The 20,357-nt window shown below is 35.3% G+C and overlaps 2 protein-coding genes across 6 annotated transcripts in view; both read right to left on the bottom strand.

The window, feature by feature from the left end:
- The window catches only part of LOC121372560 (protein Son-like), a 40,245-nt gene extending 34,786 nt beyond the window's left edge, over positions 1-5,459 (bottom strand). For all 5 annotated transcript variants that reach the window (XR_005957952.1, XM_041498953.1, XM_041498956.1 and 2 more), the window contains exon 1: positions 5,421-5,459. The gene's annotated coding sequence lies outside the window, so the exon portion shown is untranslated. The remainder of the gene's footprint in view (positions 1-5,420) is intronic.
- A 1,736-nt stretch (positions 5,460-7,195) lies between these two features.
- LOC121372559 (mannosyl-oligosaccharide 1,2-alpha-mannosidase IA-like) overlaps positions 7,196-20,357 on the bottom strand; it is a 30,041-nt gene continuing 16,879 nt past the window's right edge. Inside the window, exon 11 of the mRNA XM_041498952.1 lies at positions 7,196-19,572. Coding sequence (XP_041354886.1) covers positions 19,351-19,572 — 222 coding nt within the window. The 3' untranslated portion in view covers positions 7,196-19,350. The remainder of the gene's footprint in view (positions 19,573-20,357) is intronic.

Raw genomic sequence — 20,357 nt, 5'->3', positions numbered from 1 at the left:
ATAAATGTATTCACTTTACAATTTGAAAAAGTTTAAGTCGGGCAAGTGAAAAAACCCAAGGGCAAGTAAAAGTGGTGTCAACGTCAAATTTGTTTTAACTGTTTAAGTTGGGAAATACCGTCTTAAGTAGTTACCATCGACGTCCCAAACTGTATTCACCTAACGACAAAAACACGAATACGATATTTACGGAAATATTATTCTACAGTTTTCAGCTACGATACGTGAAACAAAATAGATTGTAATCAATTGACGTAAAAAATCTACAATTTGGATGTAAAACAAATCCATTCTAGTAAACAAAAGTGAAACACCCTCCGGAAAACAGGAAAGAGTGCGACGTTTCTAACTGCGTTCAGGCGCATGCGTTTGCAAAAAGTATGGTAACGCGCATGTGCTGTTAGTCATTTTCCATTTTTAAAGGAACATGTCACGTGACCTATATTTGGCACCAACCATGTACAATTAATTATAAATTGAATCACCTAAAAAAAAAAAAAAAAAAAAATTAATTACTTAAAATATTTCCATAAAAAAAAACCAGATACGAGCTCTTAGCGGAAATTGCCGATCTTTAATGAGCAGGGCAATCACGAGGTCCGTGACGTCAGAGACGCGTCGCTTGATCTGAAGCCTTACACTTAAAAGCATTAGTCCGTACCACTCATAAAACAATGAGTGTTTGTTCGCAAAACGTTTTGCCGTACCAATTTGAGCTGTTAGTAAATGAAGAAAGACACACATTTACTTACAACAGTGATACTGAAGAAAAAACGGATAGCGAGTCAGAGGGTGGAGAAACCGATGGTGCCAGGCCAGGCCGGTCGACCAATTTACAGCCCGGAGCCCGAAAGTAACCCGGAGACAAAACCAAAACTCGGATGCTAATGCCGAGGTGTATACTGTTCATATTTAACATAAAGATACACCTCGATATGATGTATTTAAATATGTAAAAAATATAAATGTATGACAAACATTTTTTTTTAAAGAAAATATCGCATTTTTCATGTTCGGGCTGTACATAATGAAATCTGTATGCACAGTGACAGTGTAAATAAACGCTCTTATTTACAAGGCGCTTCACTTTCATTAACCCTACTTGTAAAACCACATAAATGACTTGAGAGTATAATCAACTTTTTAACTAAATATATTTCAATTTGCACCAATAGAACGAAATGGGGTTATAGTACTTTTCTCTCTTTAAAAAAAAGCAGAATATTATTAGGCCTATTAGGGTGCGTTAGAGTAAAAACGACCACTCACGATACCCATGTGATAATTTTATTTTCTTTGGTACTACGTAATTGGTCAGTTTTGTAATTTTAGATGGGAAAGTCTACTTAATCAAAGGTTTTACAGCATTATTTACAGTAATGAAGCAGGGCGGCTGATAATGTCCATTAATATTGTACTATAGTCGCGACAGGTTATGCCACAATACCCTGTGATCTTAAAAAACTGGCTAGTATTTTGTACGTACGTCTAGACAGTGGTAATCACTTACCTGGTCGATACCCTGCAACATACACCTGCCAATCAGGAATCACATGTGCAGGCCAGGGAAAGAAAGGACCAATTAACTAAAACAACACTCCCGATTCTCAAGTCAGCCCGTGGATATTCAAGTTCAAGTTCTTTATTGCGTTAAGTTTTGCAACTTATCAGCATTATAACAATGAAATACAATATTATGTACAATAGTGCGGAACAATGGTGGAGAATGACTTACATAAATACATACACATATACCGATAAAACAATCCATCTATATCTATATATAAACAATCGGCAATATGGGTTACACAAATATAGATATATTAAGTTGTTTGTAGTAATAGCATATCCCTCATTTTGTTTGCCTGTATTAAGTATTTGCCAAGGTTATTTATCTCCTTATTGTTTGTAGTTGACAATAGCTATATTAGTTTAAAAACACTGGGGTTCTTGGAGTAGTATTTCTTAATAAATCTATTTCTTGAAGTTTCGTATCGTGGACACTGAAGAATAAAATGAAACTCATCCTCAATCTCATTAATATTACATAATGTACATACTCTTTGTGTTCTCTCGATATCTGTGTACCTACCAGCTTCAATATTTAGCCTGTGTGCACAAATTCGCTATTTCTTTTATATTACGTGAATCAATTGGCTTCGTCAGATATGTTTGTAATTGATATTCCTTTATTAAGTGTTTATATAGTGATCCTTTTGGTGACGCTGTTATTAAACTGTAGGATTTTTGTTTAAATAGATCAAATATTATTTCTTTAATTATGTAATAAAAACTGATATGGGTATGGGTCGATTTCCACATATAACTTAGCCCAAGCGTATCTAATTCCTACTTAATATTCGTTAGCCAAATATCTCCATACTCATTTCCTTGTACACAGCCCGTGGATGAAACATAATAGTTATTTCGACACTGACAGTAGTGGTTTATTTTGTATTGAACTTTGTGTTACTTTGGGGCTTCGGGCGATGAGGAATGTTTTTGTGACGTACTCCGCCCGAAGATTAAAATCATTATTTAAAATTATTTTTGTTTCTTTTTAAACATATTTAAATTCATCGTACGGAGATGTATCCTCATGCCAAATCCTATGTTTGTATATGCCATATTTAATTAATTATTGACGTTTCCTCCTTTGGACGGTGAATACAGATTTTTTTTATGTAGGCCTCACATGAAAAATCTCTTCTTTAAAAAAAAAAAATAAAAAAAAATCAACATTTTTGTTTTAACATATATAAATACATCATGCTGAGGTGTATCTTTGTGACTCGCAACCGAGTACTGTTTTTGTCTCTGGGTAACGTTCGGGCTCCGGGCTATAAATACTAAAATAGGCTGACACCAAAGTACTATGCGGTGTTGGTGTCCAATCTTTTGTTTTGCGATAAAATACACGCGTCTTTCTTCGGATACAATCCTTTGGAAAACCGTAAAAACACAATCCCGATCGTTTAAACTGTTTATTTTTACACCCAAAGGCCGCGCAGTACGGCACTGCTGGACTGAAAAGATCGTAAGGTCAGGTCAGGTCAGGTCAGGTCAGGTCATAGGGTTTTACGTGCACATTCAGAACAAGCTGTTGTAGCGCACGCCCGTATATAAACAGTTAACAACAATGGAAGAGTACAGCGGCTCTGACGTCACTTCCCTTTTTTTCCGAACGCTCATGACTAAATATGCATAAATCGTACTTTGATACTGATTGGCGTAATTTCTTCATTTTAAGTTAACTACGCGTATTTTATTGTTATAAACTTATTTGTATATTATTTTTATATCATTTTGCTTTTAAAATGAGCTATAATATGGTCTTGTGACATGTTTCCTTTAAAGCCACTAAATGAAAAAATATGTTTCTTAACTACCGTATATTGCCGTGTATTAGCCGACTTTTGAAGTCTAGAAATACTTTCCAAAAGAAAAGAGTCGGCGTATACACGGATGCAACAAATTAGTTCATAAAATTCCGATCGAAAACACTCCCGACCCCGACTTACAAATTTTGATCAGACCTTTAGAGCCTTTCACAGCTTATGTAACAATAATTTGTGCACAATATAAATAATACACCCCGTCATGCAATATTATGTAGTTTTTTGTTCTTGAATGCATTAATAGTTTGATGAATAATAATAAAAATTACTTGTTTTATTGTCATTTCAATGGTGCTAAATTATTTTTGCACGGCATGGAAGATGTTAGCATTGCGATATCGATTACCGTGTCTGTAATAATTAATGGGGGAAAAAAATACAGCGAAAAAGAAAAGCACAAGTCTATTTGTTGACAGTATTATTGAAACCAATACAATATACAACTGGACAAAAGATGACTTCGGCTTATACACGAGGCCGATGATTTTGTACTTGATATTTAGGGTCAAACTAAGAGGTCGGCTTAAAGTTATACAAGGAGTCGGCTAATACACGGCAATATACGGTATGCACAGTTGACGAATACTTAGATTAATATTTTTTTTAAAGGAAAAATTCAATTTGTCAAGCGTTCTGGTCCGGACCGCGTTTAACACTTGATGGCAATACTGATAGGCATTATGTTTATACCAGTGAATAGTTTGTAAAATATTAAAAAAATTAATGAATTGATTCTTAATTAACACAATTTATACACTCAAAATTATTTACAATTGTTATGAATGGAAAGAAAGAAAGAAAGAAATGTTTTATTTAACGACGCACTCAACACATTTTATTTACGGTTATATGGCGTCAGACATATGGTTAAGGACCACACAGATTTTGAGAGGAAACCCGCTGTCGCCACTACATGGGCTACTCTTTCGATTAGCAGCAAGGGATCTTTTATTTGCACTTCCCACAGGCAGGATAGCACAAACAATGGCCTGTGTTGAACCAGTTATGGATCACTGGTCAGTGCAAGTGGTTTACACCTACCCATTGAGCCTTGCGGACCACTCACTCAGGGTTTGGAGTCGGTCTCTGGATTAAAAATCCCATACTTCGACTGGGATCCGAACCCAGTACCTACCAGCCTGTAGACTGATGGCCTGCCACGACGCCGGTTGTTATGAATGGATTATGAATACTATTCACTACAATAGAGGCACAAAAAATGTAGCATACCTTTTGCAGATCGAATATAATAATTGAAAACAAATTCTAACAACAGGGGTCTTAAAAATCGTAAAAATTAAATGCTTTGGCCTTGTTGATATGGCACGTGTGAAGACATGTGACACGCACCGAATGTTATTCATCTTTCTCCATTTTAAGTCAATTTCTACGAAACATGTGGACACAATATCAGTAATTTTAAGGAATAAACAAAAACGACTTAGTAAAATTAATGGTTTTAGGGGTTTGTAAAGTTTTGTATTTAGATACTTAATTTTCTGAACTTTATTATTTATGAAAATGTTCGTGAACTGTGAAGAAAACCCTCATAAATGAAAGACATGCTGATGACAACAAATCGGATATTGATTGCGCGAACCGTGCACAAGAAAACAAAGTGAACGGAATTGGAAGCATAACGCAGTTAGGGACGCTGACGATACATAACACGTTTAGACGGTATTTCCCAATTTAAACAGTACAAACTTTAGGTTTTCACGGTTATATTCTTATCCAAATGTGTGTTGCAGGTTTGTAGATTAACTAAACTTAGTGGTGTCCATTTTCAACTAGGGTCTGCGTCTTTAAATTTTTAAATAAAGTTTAAACGTCCAGTTTCAACACGTTCTACTCTATTATGTTCACTGATATTTCTAAATTTGTGCATTTATCATTTGGTATGCTTATCAAAGACTGCTGGTCTGTATTTATACAAACTGCAAATGCAAAACAACAACACTTCCATCGCGGTCTCATATTATGCAGCGATATGATCATTTCTCATAAGAAATATTTCCTCACCCAACAGACAGCCATAGCATTTTTGTTGTAGTTGTACTTTCCTCCGTTTTGTTGTTGTTTTTTTTGTTTTTTTATGGGGGATCATATAAAATGGAGTTATTTTAATTGAGGAATGGACATATATAAATTCAGTGTATCACTAGCGTATCCAGTGGGGTAGAGGTCATAGAGGTCTAAAACACATCCCTTTTACAGAACTTGCTCCTGTTGGGAGCTAGGTTCATTAGCCTTTGGTTATTTCATAACTGTGTGATCTTCCTTTAAAAAAAATTGAATCTGCCCGTTTAACATTAAAATACTCACTACATTCATGTTTTTATTTTGCTGTTGGCCAACAAGACGATAAAAAAATTTTATCTTGTTTAACGACACCACTAGAGCACATTGGTAATTTTGACAGTCTTAGAGGAAACCTGCTACATTTTTCTATTAGTGGCACATCTTTTATATACACCATCCCACAGACAGGATAACACGTACTATAGCCTTTGATATACTGGTCATGGTGCACAGGCTGGAATGAGAAATAGCCCAATGGGCTGACCGACAGGGATTGATCCCAACATGAATACATTGACCAAGGTCAACATTGTGGAACTGTCTAAAATTTTCTGTAATTTTAAGACGTTTCTGACTAGCACAGGCTTTTTAATGACTAAGATTACACATTAAATATATTTTCATGTTTCAGTGTAATGTTCATAGCTGCTCAGTACAAACTTCCTAATATATATATATATAGTTTATATATTTATATATACATTTTCTAGATTCAACTTCTGATGTAGAACATTTTTAATGAGACTAATAATGATAAACTTACTAAGTGACACCACATACCTCTATATTACATTTGTTCTTTCTAGTTTGAAACACCTATTTTCTATTTTGGTGTCCATGCCACTTTGTTGGAAAAGGAAGGAAATGTTTTATTTAATGAAACACTCAACACATTTTATTTATGGTTATATGGCGTCAGACATATGGTTAAGGACCACAGATATTGAGAGAAGAAATCTTTTATATGCACCATCCCACAGACAAGATAGTACATACCACAGCCTTTGTTACACCAGTTGTGGAGTACTGGTTGGAACGAGAAATAGCCCAATGGGTCCACTGATGGGGATCGATCCTGTTGGAAAAGGACATTGTTGGAGAACTGTAGTGTGGGTGTGGGATCTAGTTCTGTCAGTAGAGTGCTTGCCTGGTGTTTTTTCTTGTCCCAACCAGTGGCCCAGGACTGGTATACCAAAAGCCATGGTACATATGCTGTCCTGTGTGTGGGGAAAGTGCATATAAAAGATCCCTTGCTGCCAATGGAAAAATGCAGGTTTCCTCTGATGACCGCTTATCAGACATCCAATATCCGGTAAATAAAACATCAATGTCCTCTAGTGTTAAACAAAAACAAACTTTTAACTGAACTATACTTTCTTCTCCATGTCTCATTAGCACTGGGAGAAGTTTTCAAAAGGATGCAAACTTTGTTTCGTTTTGTTGGGAGTTTTTCGTTTCGGATGGGGTTGGGGTATGTGTAAAATGTGACATTGATTTTTGCCAATGACAGGACAAAGTCAGACTGATCAAAGTGAAGTTATTTTGATCAGTTCACTAGGTCACATTTTTATAACTAAGGTAAATAATAAAAATATTTATACTGGCACATCAAATAAAACATATAATTATGCATTTTTCATTTGTTGAGTTACAGACAGGCTTAAAAATTTGACACAGAAGTACAGATTACACAATAGCAACAAACAACATTCACATTTGATTTTCCATCATTTTATTATAGTCCAATAAAATTATGTCACTATCACAAACATACAGCATTTAATCTTCTTTTTTTTTTTTACCACATGTCAACATAAGAAAACAAAATGCACATTTCCATACAAACTATATGTATATAATTACTCTGTGTAGCATATATGTATATATTGTGTCACCTCATTTGACTTGTAGTATGGTCTATCAAGAGTCAAATCAGGGTTTACTCATATAAACAAAACATTTATTAAAAGAATAGAGGCAGCAACTTAGGACAATGCATTCTTGGAAACCTTTTTAGAAACTGGGTCCCAAGCATACTAAACCCTAACACTATACACAGCAAGTATCTATACAAAGAGTTACAAAACCTCACTCGTACCAGCATACCCACAACATACGAAGTTTGATCATCTGACATATAAAACCCGTAACCTTCTCTTGTACACTAAATAAATAAATAGAACTCACATTAAAAAATTAACAGTAATTATGTTTGTACGTATGTGATTATTTCGCTCATGATTATATTAATTGGTGTGTGTTGGTGTGTGTGTGGCATTGTTATGTAAAACTTGTTAATAACCTACTGTTCATCAAAATACATTGTAATATTATTAAAGACTTTACTCCCATTAACCAACCATTGTGTTGACATGAAAGACACAATAAGTAGACCAAAATTAAAGATACAAACTGCAACTCCACCCTCCTTGTTGATAAACATCACCATGGTAACATAATTTAAAATGGACACAAATCAAATCATGTAGTTCAGTCAGTTTGGATATGATGAATGCATAACACAAGATTTAAATCTTCAAGTTGTAGTATTTTCTCCAACACAGATATGTAGGTCTAAAATACGCATTAAAATCTTAAAACGGTTAACAGAGATGAATGGAGTTTACACACAGACACAATTAAGGTAATAATCAATTCCTGACATTCAGGTTTGATTTACTAACTCAGCTATCTGAGACATCCTCCCCGGTCTCAAGACAGATGTCAAGTCGTTTGTGAGGGAGTTGTTGTAGTTGTTTTACACATCTCCACCATGCACTAACTATTAATCATAGCCACATGTGTGAAAAAACAAACACACAAACAAAAACCCCCACATTACTGGCTGATGACACAAACACCAGGCCATTAACACCAGTATTATATGATTTTAAAAAATTAAAGCACATTCTGTGATAATGTACAACTCCAGCATTATTTTGTATTTAATTTTATGTTATTAGCGACAGTTGTTATCATGTACTATTTAATATTTACCACTTCGAATTGATCATCACTCTCTGGTCGCTCGATCTTTCTGGACTATCAAGTTAAAATATGTTAAGATATCTGGGTCCCCGCTTCGAACTGATCATCACTCTCTGGTCGCTCGATCTTTCTGGACTATCAAGTTAAAATATGTAAAAGATATCAGGGTCCTCACTTCGAACTGATCATCACTCTCTGGTAGCTCCATCTTTCTGGACTATCAAGTTAAAATATGTTAAGATATCAGGGTCCCCGCTTCGAACTGATCATCTCTCTCTGGTAGCTCCATCTTTCTGGACTATCAAGTTAAAATATGTAAAAGATATCAGGGTCCCCGCTTCGAATTGATCATCACTCTCTGGTAGCTCCATCTTTCTGGACTATCAAGTTAAAATATGTAAAAGATATCAGGGTCCCCGCTTCGAACTGATCATCACTCTCTGGTAGCTCCATCTTTCTGGACTATCAAGTTAAAATATGTTAAGATATCAGGGTCCCCGCTTCGAACTGAGCATCACTCTCTGGTAGCTCCATCTTTCTGGACTATCAAGTTAAAATATGTTAAGATATCAGGGTCCCCGCTTCGAACTGATCATCACTCTCTGGTAGCTCCATCTTTCTGGACTATCAAGTTAAAATATGTAAAAGATATCAGGGTCCTCACTTCGAACTGATCATCACTCTCTGGTAGCTCCATCTTTCTGGACTATCAAGTTAAAATATGTTAAGATATCAGGGTCCCCGCTTCGAACTGATCATCACTCTCTGGTAGCTCCATCTTTCTGGACTATCAAGTTAAAATATGTTAAGATATCAGGGTCCCCGCTTCGAACTGATCATCACTCTCTGGTAGCTCCATCTTTCTGGACTATCAAGTTAAAATATGTAAAAGATATCAGGGTCCTCACTTCGAACTGATCATCACTCTCTGGTAGCTCCATCTTTCTGGACTATCAAGTTAAAATATGTTAAGATATCAGGGTCCCCGCTTCGAACTGATCATCTCTCTCTGGTAGCTCCATCTTTCTGGACTATCAAGTTAAAATATGTAAAAGATATCAGGGTCCCCGCTTCGAATTGATCATCTCTCTCTGGTAGCTCCATCTTTCTGGACTATCAAGTTAAAATATGTTAAGATATCAGGGTCCCCGCTTCGAATTGATCATCTCTCTCTGGTAGCTCCATCTTTCTGGACTATCAAGTTAAAATATGTTAAGATATCAGGGTCCCCGCTTCGAATTGATCATCTCTCTCTGGTAGCTCCATCTTTCTGGACTATCAAGTTAAAATATGTTAAGATATCAGGGTCCCCGCTTCGAATTGATCATCACTCTCTGGTAGCTCCATCTTTCTGGACTATCAAGTTAAAATATGTTAAGATATCAGGGTCCCCGCTTCGAACTGATCATCACTCTCTGGTAGCTCCATCTTTCTGGACTATCAAGTTAAAATATGTTAAGATATCAGGGTCCCCGCTTCGAATTGATCATCACTCTCTGGTAGCTCCATCTTTCTGGACTATCAAGTTAAAATATGTAAAAGATATCAGGGTCCCCGCTTCGAATTGATCATCTCTCTCTGGTAGCTCCATCTTTCTGGACTATCAAGTTAAAATATGTTAAGATATCAGGGTCCCCGCTTCGAATTGATCATCTCTCTCTGGTAGCTCCATCTTTCTGGACTATCAAGTTAAAATATGTTAAGATATCAGGGTCCCCGCTTCGAATTGATCATCTCTCTCTGGTAGCTCCATCTTTCTGGACTATCAAGTTAAAATATGTTAAGATATCAGGGTCCCCGCTTCGAATTGATCATCTCTCTCTGGTAGCTCCATCTTTCTGGACTATCAAGTTAAAATATGTTAAGATATCAGGGTCCCCGCTTCGAATTGATCATCACTCTCTGGTAGCTCCATCTTTCTGGACTATCAAGTTAAAATATGTTAAGATATCAGGGTCCCCGCTTCGAACTGATCATCACTCTCTGGTAGCTCCATCTTTCTGGACTATCAAGTTAAAATATGTAAAAGATATCAGGGTCCCCGCTTCGAATTGATCATCACTCTCTGGTAGCTCCATCTTTCTGGACTATCAAGTTAAAATATGTTAAGATATCAGGGTCCCCGCTTCGAATTGATCATCTCTCTCTGGTAGCTCCATCTTTCTGGACTATCAAGTTAAAATATGTTAAGATATCAGGGTCCCCGCTTCGAATTGATCATCACTCTCTGGTAGCTCCATCTTTCTGGACTATCAAGTTAAAATATGTTAAGATATCAGGGTCCCCGCTTCGAACTGATCATCACTCTCTGGTAGCTCCATCTTTCTGGACTATCAAGTTAAAATATGTAAAAGATATCAGGGTCCCCGCTTCGAATTGATCATCACTCTCTGGTAGCTCCATCTTTCTGGACTATCAAGTTAAAATATGTTAAGATATCAGGGTCCCCGCTTCGAATTGATCATCTCTCTCTGGTAGCTCCATCTTTCTGGACTATCAAGTTAAAATATGTTAAGATATCAGGGTCCCCGCTTCGAATTGATCATCACTCTCTGGTAGCTCCATCTTTCTGGACTATCAAGTTAAAATATGTTAAGATATCAGGGTCCCCGCTTCGAACTGATCATCACTCTCTGGTAGCTCCATCTTTCTGGACTATCAAGTTAAAATATGTAAAAGATATCAGGGTCCCCGCTTCGAATTGATCATCACTCTCTGGTAGCTCCATCTTTCTGGACTATCAAGTTAAAATATGTTAAGATATCAGGGTCCCCGCTTCGAACTGATCATCTCTCTCTGGTAGCTCCATCTTTCTGGACTATCAAGTTAAAATATGTAAAAGATATCAGGGTCCCCGCTTCGAATTGATCATCTCTCTCTGGTAGCTCCATCTTTCTGGACTATCAAGTTAAAATATGTAAAAGATATCAGGGTCCCCGCTTCGAATTGATCATCACTCTCTGGTAGCTCCATCTTTCTGGACTATCAAGTCTCCCATGTTAAAATATCACAATCACAATTAGTTGCTGCACCTTAGAATCCGATCATCTATCCCGGATGAGACTCCATAATAACTTGCACAAGTTTGTGATCCTTGTATGACTGGCAGAACTGAAGGAAATAAACAAACGTTATGGATGAGATTCTGTTTTTAATTAGTTCTTTGATAACATGGCATCCGACAAGATGAATGTAGTCTCACATTTGTGATATTATTATTACACATAATACTATCTTTAACTAATATATCAGCAACGGAAATTACCACATACATACTCTGAACTACCTACACTTCTTTCGATAATCTATACTTTCAACTAGTAGCTATGATTTGGCTTGTCTAGAGAATACATTGTATAGAAAATACTTTGGCTTGTCTAGGTGACAGTACTGTAATCTGCCTCACCATAACTATAGTTTGTAAATTTGAATAACACAACTTTGGAAATAAAACTAGTGAAGTTCAACAAACTTGCACATCTATGGTTCAAAGACATTATAAGAGTTAGAAAATAATACAATTATTTTACTCCTTTTAAATTTATTTTCTTATCACTGCTATTAATAATGTTAATATCATCTTAAAAATATCAACTACAATACTTAATTCCTCCGCTTTTGAATCAATGTACTAAAACGATCAAGCCCTTCGAAATATTGCTGCAAGAGATATTCCCCTGTACTGTACTTTTTTTGCCAGTCTTGACAATACCATTTGCTTCACCAGTAAATATTGATTTATATAGGATCTGTTACCTTCTAATAAACCTACATTGGCAGTTGCAAACTTATCTAATAGAAATACATAAAGCTATAAGACAGGACAATGTACCACAATAATCATCCTATCATTTCAGCTGTGGGTGTTATTCATAATTTATTAAGACAACAAAATAACAATGAGTTTTCTCTGTTTACAAATAAAACTTTATAATTTAAAAAAAAAATAACTTTCTGTTTTCAAGACTATATTTAAAAAGTTTGTATTTTACCAAATTACTTACAACTATCTTCTCTTTTACCAAAATGTGCCCCCAACTCTGAACTCAAAGGTAGAAAATTCAATTAATTAGTTAATTAATGTTTAAATTAATATTAATATGACATTAATGAAGCTTAATTCATCAAAATTATGACTTGATTATCAGAAGGAAAGAAAAACAAAGCAACAGCATGATGACAAACTTTTTTAATTTGTTCTTCGATAACATGGATTCACTTTAACTTCGCCGACTGACTGGATTTTACTCATTACAGTTATCTCCCTTTTAACAATCTCATCAAATTCAAAAGGACAGAGTTTGAGGGAACATCATTATTATTTATTATTTTTATTACTATTTTTATTTATTATTATTATTTATTATTATTATTCTTTAAACAAAATAGTAACTAGATTACACTAACAATAAATTCAGCGACATTAAGTCAGTAATTACAATAGATTCAACAACATTAAGTCAGTAATTACAATAGATTCAGCGACATTAAGTTATTAATTACAATGCATTCAGTGACATTAAGTCAGTAATTACAACAGATTCAGCAACATTAAGTCAGTAATTACAATAGATTCAGCGACATTAAGTTAGTAATTACAATACATTCAGCGACATTAAGTCAGTAATTACAATAGATTCAGCGACATTAAGTCAGTAATTACAATAGATTCAGCAACATTAAGTCAGTAATTACAATAGATTCAGCGACATTAAGTCAGTAATTACAATAGATACAGCAACATTAAGTTAGTAACTACAATTCATTCAGTGATGATGTATGGTACAATTTGAACATATAAACCTTGATTTCGTTGTACACACATGAAAATGAGCAGTAAAATGTGGCAGTGTGCTTGTGTGTGTGTTTAGTCCAAGAGAAAATTCCAAATTCAGGCCAAAAAGATTTTTAAAATATGGGCAAAATGTGCTGGCCTGAATACTTTAAACCATGTATTTCCATCATTCTACCCACAATATTAGATGTAATCGATGTGAAAATGTGTGACGATTCATTTGCAACCCTATATAGCTGTTTGGCAGCAATGTTAATGTGAATAAATGTTGTTATCCAGATTTGTAGATATTCGTTTAATTCAGGCAAAAATCAGCCTGCGCCCCCCCCCCCCCCATACAAAAATATGACCCTGTACGCCAATGTGCATTATAATGATTGTGTATTCAAATAATGCATTTAAAAAAGTCATTTTATCAATTAATTAGTTTGAAAATCAAAAAACTAGGCTGTGCCTAGAAAGAGGAAAACATGTCAAAGGCTACATTTTAGTGCAGACGTTTTAACAAGCTGCATTGTTTTTGTTCTCGAGCCAATTTCACAAATGATCGTAAGCCTAAGTGCAACTAAACGTAAAACATACATTGAAATTTCGATAATTCGGCCTTGAAGGGACAATAAAATAGTTTCAGTTTCAGGGAATTAGAGTATTCAAAATTGGTATAGCTCACCTCAAAATTGAAACTGCTTTGCAGATGAATAATTTCGTCTGATATTGTAAGAAACGTGCACTGCACTGCCCCGCCTCCTAAATTCCTAAACATTTTTTAGTCCCATCTAAAAAGTGAATTAGTTTACTCCACTGCAGCTGTTGACACCTTCCAGCACCTATTGTACGTTCATTTTGTGTCACATTTAAAACTACATACATAACAAAAGAGAAGAGCTAATTCACATGAATTTGAAATAATACATATCAGGGCTAGCTCTGGCACTCGTCAAATCACCAATCGCAAATTTTAAGAAGTATATTAGATAATTGGGAAAAATTTTCTGTTCACCCACAGAGCTAGTCCTGGATGTATTGTATTTATTAAAAGAAAACAACAACAACAACCCCAGAATGCATGAACATGCAACCAGAAGTGAGTGATGCCGAAATGTAACTAACAAATTAAAACAAATAACTCTAAGTATATTTTTTTCAGGTATAAAAATGTCACAGTAGAAACGTTCAAAGTAGTTGAGGTTTATTACTGTTTTTTGGCAGTTATCATAAAATCTGCAATTAATCCTTTTGTATTCTTAGAGCCCCATTCTCGACAATGTTGACATGCATGTTCCAAACATGCCCCACGTTACACGTAACAGTTCAGAGATGTGACATATAGACAAGTTGTGATGAAATGTTACATAATACTGCTCTAATGACTTGCTCCATCATTAAAGAGACACAGTAAGAAAAGGAGACCGACAGGTCACAATATTAATAATAAATAATATGCAATCAGTATATGCATTCATGAGGTGAAAAAACTACAGAAATAATAAAGTTACACTTAGATAAATATGTATCAAATCACCAAACTAATTAACAAATATGTACACAGTATTTACAGGAATTCATATACACACTGAACAAATACAACTGCATAAAAGTTTCAAACATTTAAATGTACATCTATTAAACCTAAAACAATCCTGTGTCAGACAATTTGATTATTCTCAAGTTACACGCACGACACAGAAAGTAAAATGTTTTTAAAATCTAACCGTGTAGCAGTAAACACACTGAGAATGTTACCAGATTATTTACAATGCACTTTAACACAGCACTTCTCAACAGGGTTTCCACAAATGATTAGAGCCTAATCAAGCAGATCATAATATAACAAGAATTCCGCGGAATTAAATATCTCGCCCACCATGAATGTTTTTAGTATACTGTGATGACACAATTATAAATCAAGTTTAATTGACCTAGGACTTACAGATTGTGAGAAACGGATCTCAATATAAAACTTTAATATGAAACTTGAATATGAAACTTGAATACAAAACTTTAATACAAAACTTTAATTTGAAACTATAATACAAAAGTTGACGCCTGTCATCACTGTTATTGTAAAGTACTGAAGGTGAGACAATGAGAATTAGACAACAGCTGATTTGACTTCACTCGTATTCACGCCCACAATGTTCAGCTCACTACATACTGAAAGCTTAAATTAAACATGCACACTGATAGACATCTCCAGCAGGGCTAGTTATTCAAAGGAAATCTGATTTCCATAACATCCCCATAAATGAAGTCATGATAATTCAATTTTATAAAAAACCCAGGCAGTTAGTGACTTCATAACATTCAGGGCCGAATCTATGAAGCCTGTTTTTCTTACACGTAGGTGTTTAAGTATTGTAAATGTATGTAGTTACACGCGTGTAAGTCATAAACAGGCTTTGTAAATGTGATCCCTAATGTCCAGACAATGATTATATTATTTATTCAAATTCTGAAATGGACACATATGTTACATTGTAAACAGTCTATGAAAATAATTGAATCTTGTGGATTTGCACCAAATAAAATGTGTGGAAATCCAAACAGAATCTGTGGGTTTTTTAAATGAAGCCTGCATGATTTGTGAGAAATGGTGCCGTATGCAAAAACTTAACATGGAACCAAACACAAAAACTGATGCTGTGTCCACTACTGAAAAACACATGTATCTCACTTTGTAGATGAGAGGATGAAAATGTCTAGCTAAATAAATAAGTTGACAAGCTCTATTATACAATGCAGACCTATTTACACATACAATAAATATTCAGAAAAATTACACTGATTATTAAATAATTGCCTCCACATATACCTCACTTATTAAATTTATTTTCAAGGTATCAAAGTCCCATTGTAAAATAATTTTGTTGGTCCCCACATAACGTTTTATGTTGCACATTTAGATCAGTTGAAATCTTAAAAAAATATTAGTTATCCTGCAAACACTACAGTATATACATGCATTGGTATAGGAAGCGTTTTTCTTGATCCAGTTGCAGCAGTGATGGTTTATATATATATATTTATATATTAAATATTGTTTTTATCCTACTCAGGTGGAATGGTGACCGATGCCCGGCAGTGCCTTGCAGCATTCACTATCCTAACCGTTGCAGGATAAAGCCGATATCTTAAGACAGTAACCAGGTATTCTTTATGTATCACCAGTAAATGGATACCCACCCTTACAGCTAATCAAAAGACACCCATCAGAATAGAATTGAATAATGTTTTGTACTGACGTCGCATTTTAAGTAATGTTTGCTTGTTAGGCATACACATGTAACTGTTGGGGAAAAACCAACAACAACAAAAACCCTACTAAACAAACCTATTTGTCAATATACAACATGAACATTCAAGTTAAAATGAGTATATAATGTAGCACTGTATGCAAATGTAATATCATAACCGATCAACTATTCCACATATATTAAAATATTTGAAGCTATGAAAAACTGACAAGATCTCACCACCTGAATTACTGTTAAAACAGTTAATAAAAATTAAAGAGTACATCTTTGTTTTGTAGGGAAATTACACAAATATGGAGGAGGAAACCGAAATGAGAAATCTGCAAATATTTTATTCTTAACCGTACCAAGATTATAGCAAGTGCAAGTTTTGCTTCAGTTACCAAAAAACACCAGTGAAAAATCCTAACACAGAACATGTGATATGCGTAATAGAAATATTGCAACAAGGATCACAGGGTTTAGACTTAACTGATACTAGAGCAGGGTGGTATTGAAATTTCAGGTTCGGTATCGGTGTCGGTAAATAAATAAAATTAAATTCCATACAAAAGGTCCTCATCTCTTTTCTTTTCAGCTGTTTTGTGTTCATCAGATATATTGTTAGTGCTTTACTATATGGCGTAAAACATTTTTCAATACCAAAAATTTGGTATTTTGAGATTGGCTCGGTACTGTAAATTTGTACCAACATGATACCGATATCGAACGGTATATATGGCATACTGCTCAGCTCTAACTGATACACTAAACATAAACTTATTTGCAGTGTATACATGTGTAATATTGTAAGTATGCATGGCAGTTGTGAAACCTATTTTCAAAATAATGAAACAACTTTATGTACACTGTAATAACATCACTCACACCCTAATTTTAACAACATATTTAAAAGAAGTCACACTGTTCATTAGAAACCATTCAGTGTGCTAGTCCTTTACATCAATACTTAATGTTAGTGGCAGTCCATTACGTAGGTGTGCATCATGGTGCATGTGACTGGTGTGTTTTCTACAAACTTCAGTGTATTCAAAGGTGCTGAACCCAAATAGTTTCCCAAGCTGGCTTTTCAATATTTGGGCTAATGCATAAAAACCAAACGTCAGCTTTTTACACACAATGGCCTTGCAGTCATTTGTATCGGTTTTAGTTTTGAACAGAGACTCATAAATTTAGTGTCATTTGGTAATTAAAGAATTGTGGAATTGTGGAATTGTGAACTGATGAGAGAAAAGTTACATACAGTATTATGCAGTCATAAAGTTAAAAAAAATGGAACATGAACAAAATTGTGTTAAAAATAATGCAGTGCATGATGCTATCTCCAAAATGCCAACAATGATAAATCGTAGCAATAAATAGTAAGATATACTCCAACTACTCCACCACTAAGTTGGGAGTTGACTTTAACACAAAGCACGTTGAGAGTTCACTTTAACGTTAAGCATGTTGGGAGTTCACTTTAACACTAAGTAGGTTGGGAGTTCACTTTAACGCTAAGTAGGTTGGGACGGCAAATCATACTGCTACTTCAGCATTTTGATAATTTTCTCCTTTTATGAATATTAAATTTAACTTCTCACAAATTGCATTCCTGTCCCCCCACCCCTACCCATAGGCTGGTCCGAACATCCCAACAACCAATCAAACTGCTCAATTCCTGTGTTGTGTCTACTGCTTCTGGTCATGTGACTACATGTATCTCTTCATTTTGTCTTGTAATCAGGGTTCATACACTTAAAGGAAGTCAAAATTCAAGGGTTTTTCAAGCACTTTCCAGGTCAACTTTATCAAAATTCCAGGACCTTACCGAGTTTTCACAGGTCGTTAAACACGCAAGTGCCAACCATCTTTGTGGGTTTACAATAGATTCATTAACTTGACACGCTCCCTGAACTTGCTAAATACCCAGCGGCAAAAAGTGACAAACTTTCTTTTCCAATATGGCGACGCTGTCGCTTGGATCTCGTGACCGCGTAATCCTCGCATCGCAAGATAAAAAACAACAACAAACATTCACACGTCTACTGAGCCGGTAAACATCGATTGGCCGGACGATTGGCATTTGATTGTGCCGCGGAAATGAAAAAAATAATTTTATTACATGTTAAATAAAGTAAATAAAGCCTCCGTTTTAGGCGTTTATATTTTATTTGACATCAAATTATAATTTTCAAGGGTTTTCCAGACCGCAAGATGATTTTCAAGGGTATTCAAGCACTGGAATACATTAGTTTATTTTTAAGGGTTTTCAAGGGTTTTCCAGGCGCGTACGAACCCTGTGTAATCTAGATGCTACTGGGATCTTAGGACTAGCCCGTGTGTGTGTTGGGGTAAGGATATGCACATTAAAAGATGGCAGGTTAATATATGACTAGAAACATTACCAGCCAAGTAAGTGTGATGGGTATTTTTACACAATTAATATATAATAAGACTGACCTTTCAGTCATGACTAAAGGCTCCCCAGAATAATGAGGCCTGCATTAGGACAATGGATAACTCGGGTGACAAAGTAAGACAAAATTTACTTCAAGATACGACCACTCGGCTCCTAGTGGACATGCTGTTTCTTAATACACTGTACAATCATCAGTAGCAGCATGTCCACAAACAAACAAACAAACAAACAAAAGAGTTAAAAATATGTTCCAGGAAGACACACACACATTCAGTGCAAAAACTGTCATATCTGAGAAAAGGCAAAAACCCTAAACAACTGAGCAATTAAAATGTCGACCCATTCTCACACTCGTGCCCAAATCACTTGCACTTATCACAACTGGCTTAATAACAATGTGGACAGACAGCAATGGAGGTGACGATTGTCCCACTAAGTCGTTTTCGACTCTATAACGGGCAGTGGATGGGCCTCCGTGTTGAAGACCCACTTATCAAAGGGCAGCAGGTCATCGTCAGAAAATATCAGGTATAAATATTTTAATGTCTCAGCAAGGAAAAAGCTCTGTTGGACATCGTCCTGGGGAGGATGTGTCTGATAGACGTCTCGAATTCCGGTGAATCCCCCTGCAACGCGGCAATTCTTCTCCAGGGCCTGTAAACATAGAGATAAGTCACATAAAACATCAGTTGAGTAAAGAAAAGTAAAGTTTATAAATCAGACATGAAAATGTACTTGAGCAAAAAATCACGAAAATTGAAAAAGTAGGTGGTTATATTTTGTGAGCTGTTCATAAAAGAACAAGATCAGGAAGAGAAGAAACAAACATTCTGAGAGTACTGCTAAAGCAATACATGTCCCCTACCAGGCCAATTTTCATATCTACCAAGTTCAAGGGCCATAACTCTGAAAAATAGGTAAATTACCACGAAGGTCAAACCTGATCTGTAACTGTACATGATATAGATATACACAAAATGTCAACTGAGTGAAGGAATTGCAAACAAACAAAATCTACGTATCTCCTAAATTCAAGGGCTTATGTGATAAATGAGTAAATTGCCATGAAAGCCAAACTTGATCTGTAATGGTACATGATAAAGCTATACACAAAATTTTAGCTCAATATCTTGAAGCATTGCGAGAAACCAGCTGAAAAACAAATTTCAAGTTCAAGGGCCATAACTCTGTCAAAAATGGGTAAATTTCCACAAACCTTGAATTTGATTTATAACCGAACATAATAAAGCTATACACACAATTACATCTCAATATCCCAAAACATTCTGAAAAAAACATCCAGAAAACTATATGTGGGATGGACAGACAGATGGATACACAGAAGGATGGAGATAAAAGCCATAGTACCTTCCGGTTGGACCAGTAGGCCACTAATAATTCCCCATAACCCAAGTTAAGGGAGCAATTAATTACTCCCC

The sequence above is a fragment of the Gigantopelta aegis genome, chromosome 4 (assembly GCF_016097555.1).
Source record: "Gigantopelta aegis isolate Gae_Host chromosome 4, Gae_host_genome, whole genome shotgun sequence".
Taxonomy (NCBI): Eukaryota; Metazoa; Mollusca; class Gastropoda; order Neomphalida; family Peltospiridae; genus Gigantopelta; species Gigantopelta aegis.
This window is presented reverse-complemented; position numbering and strand designations above follow the sequence as displayed.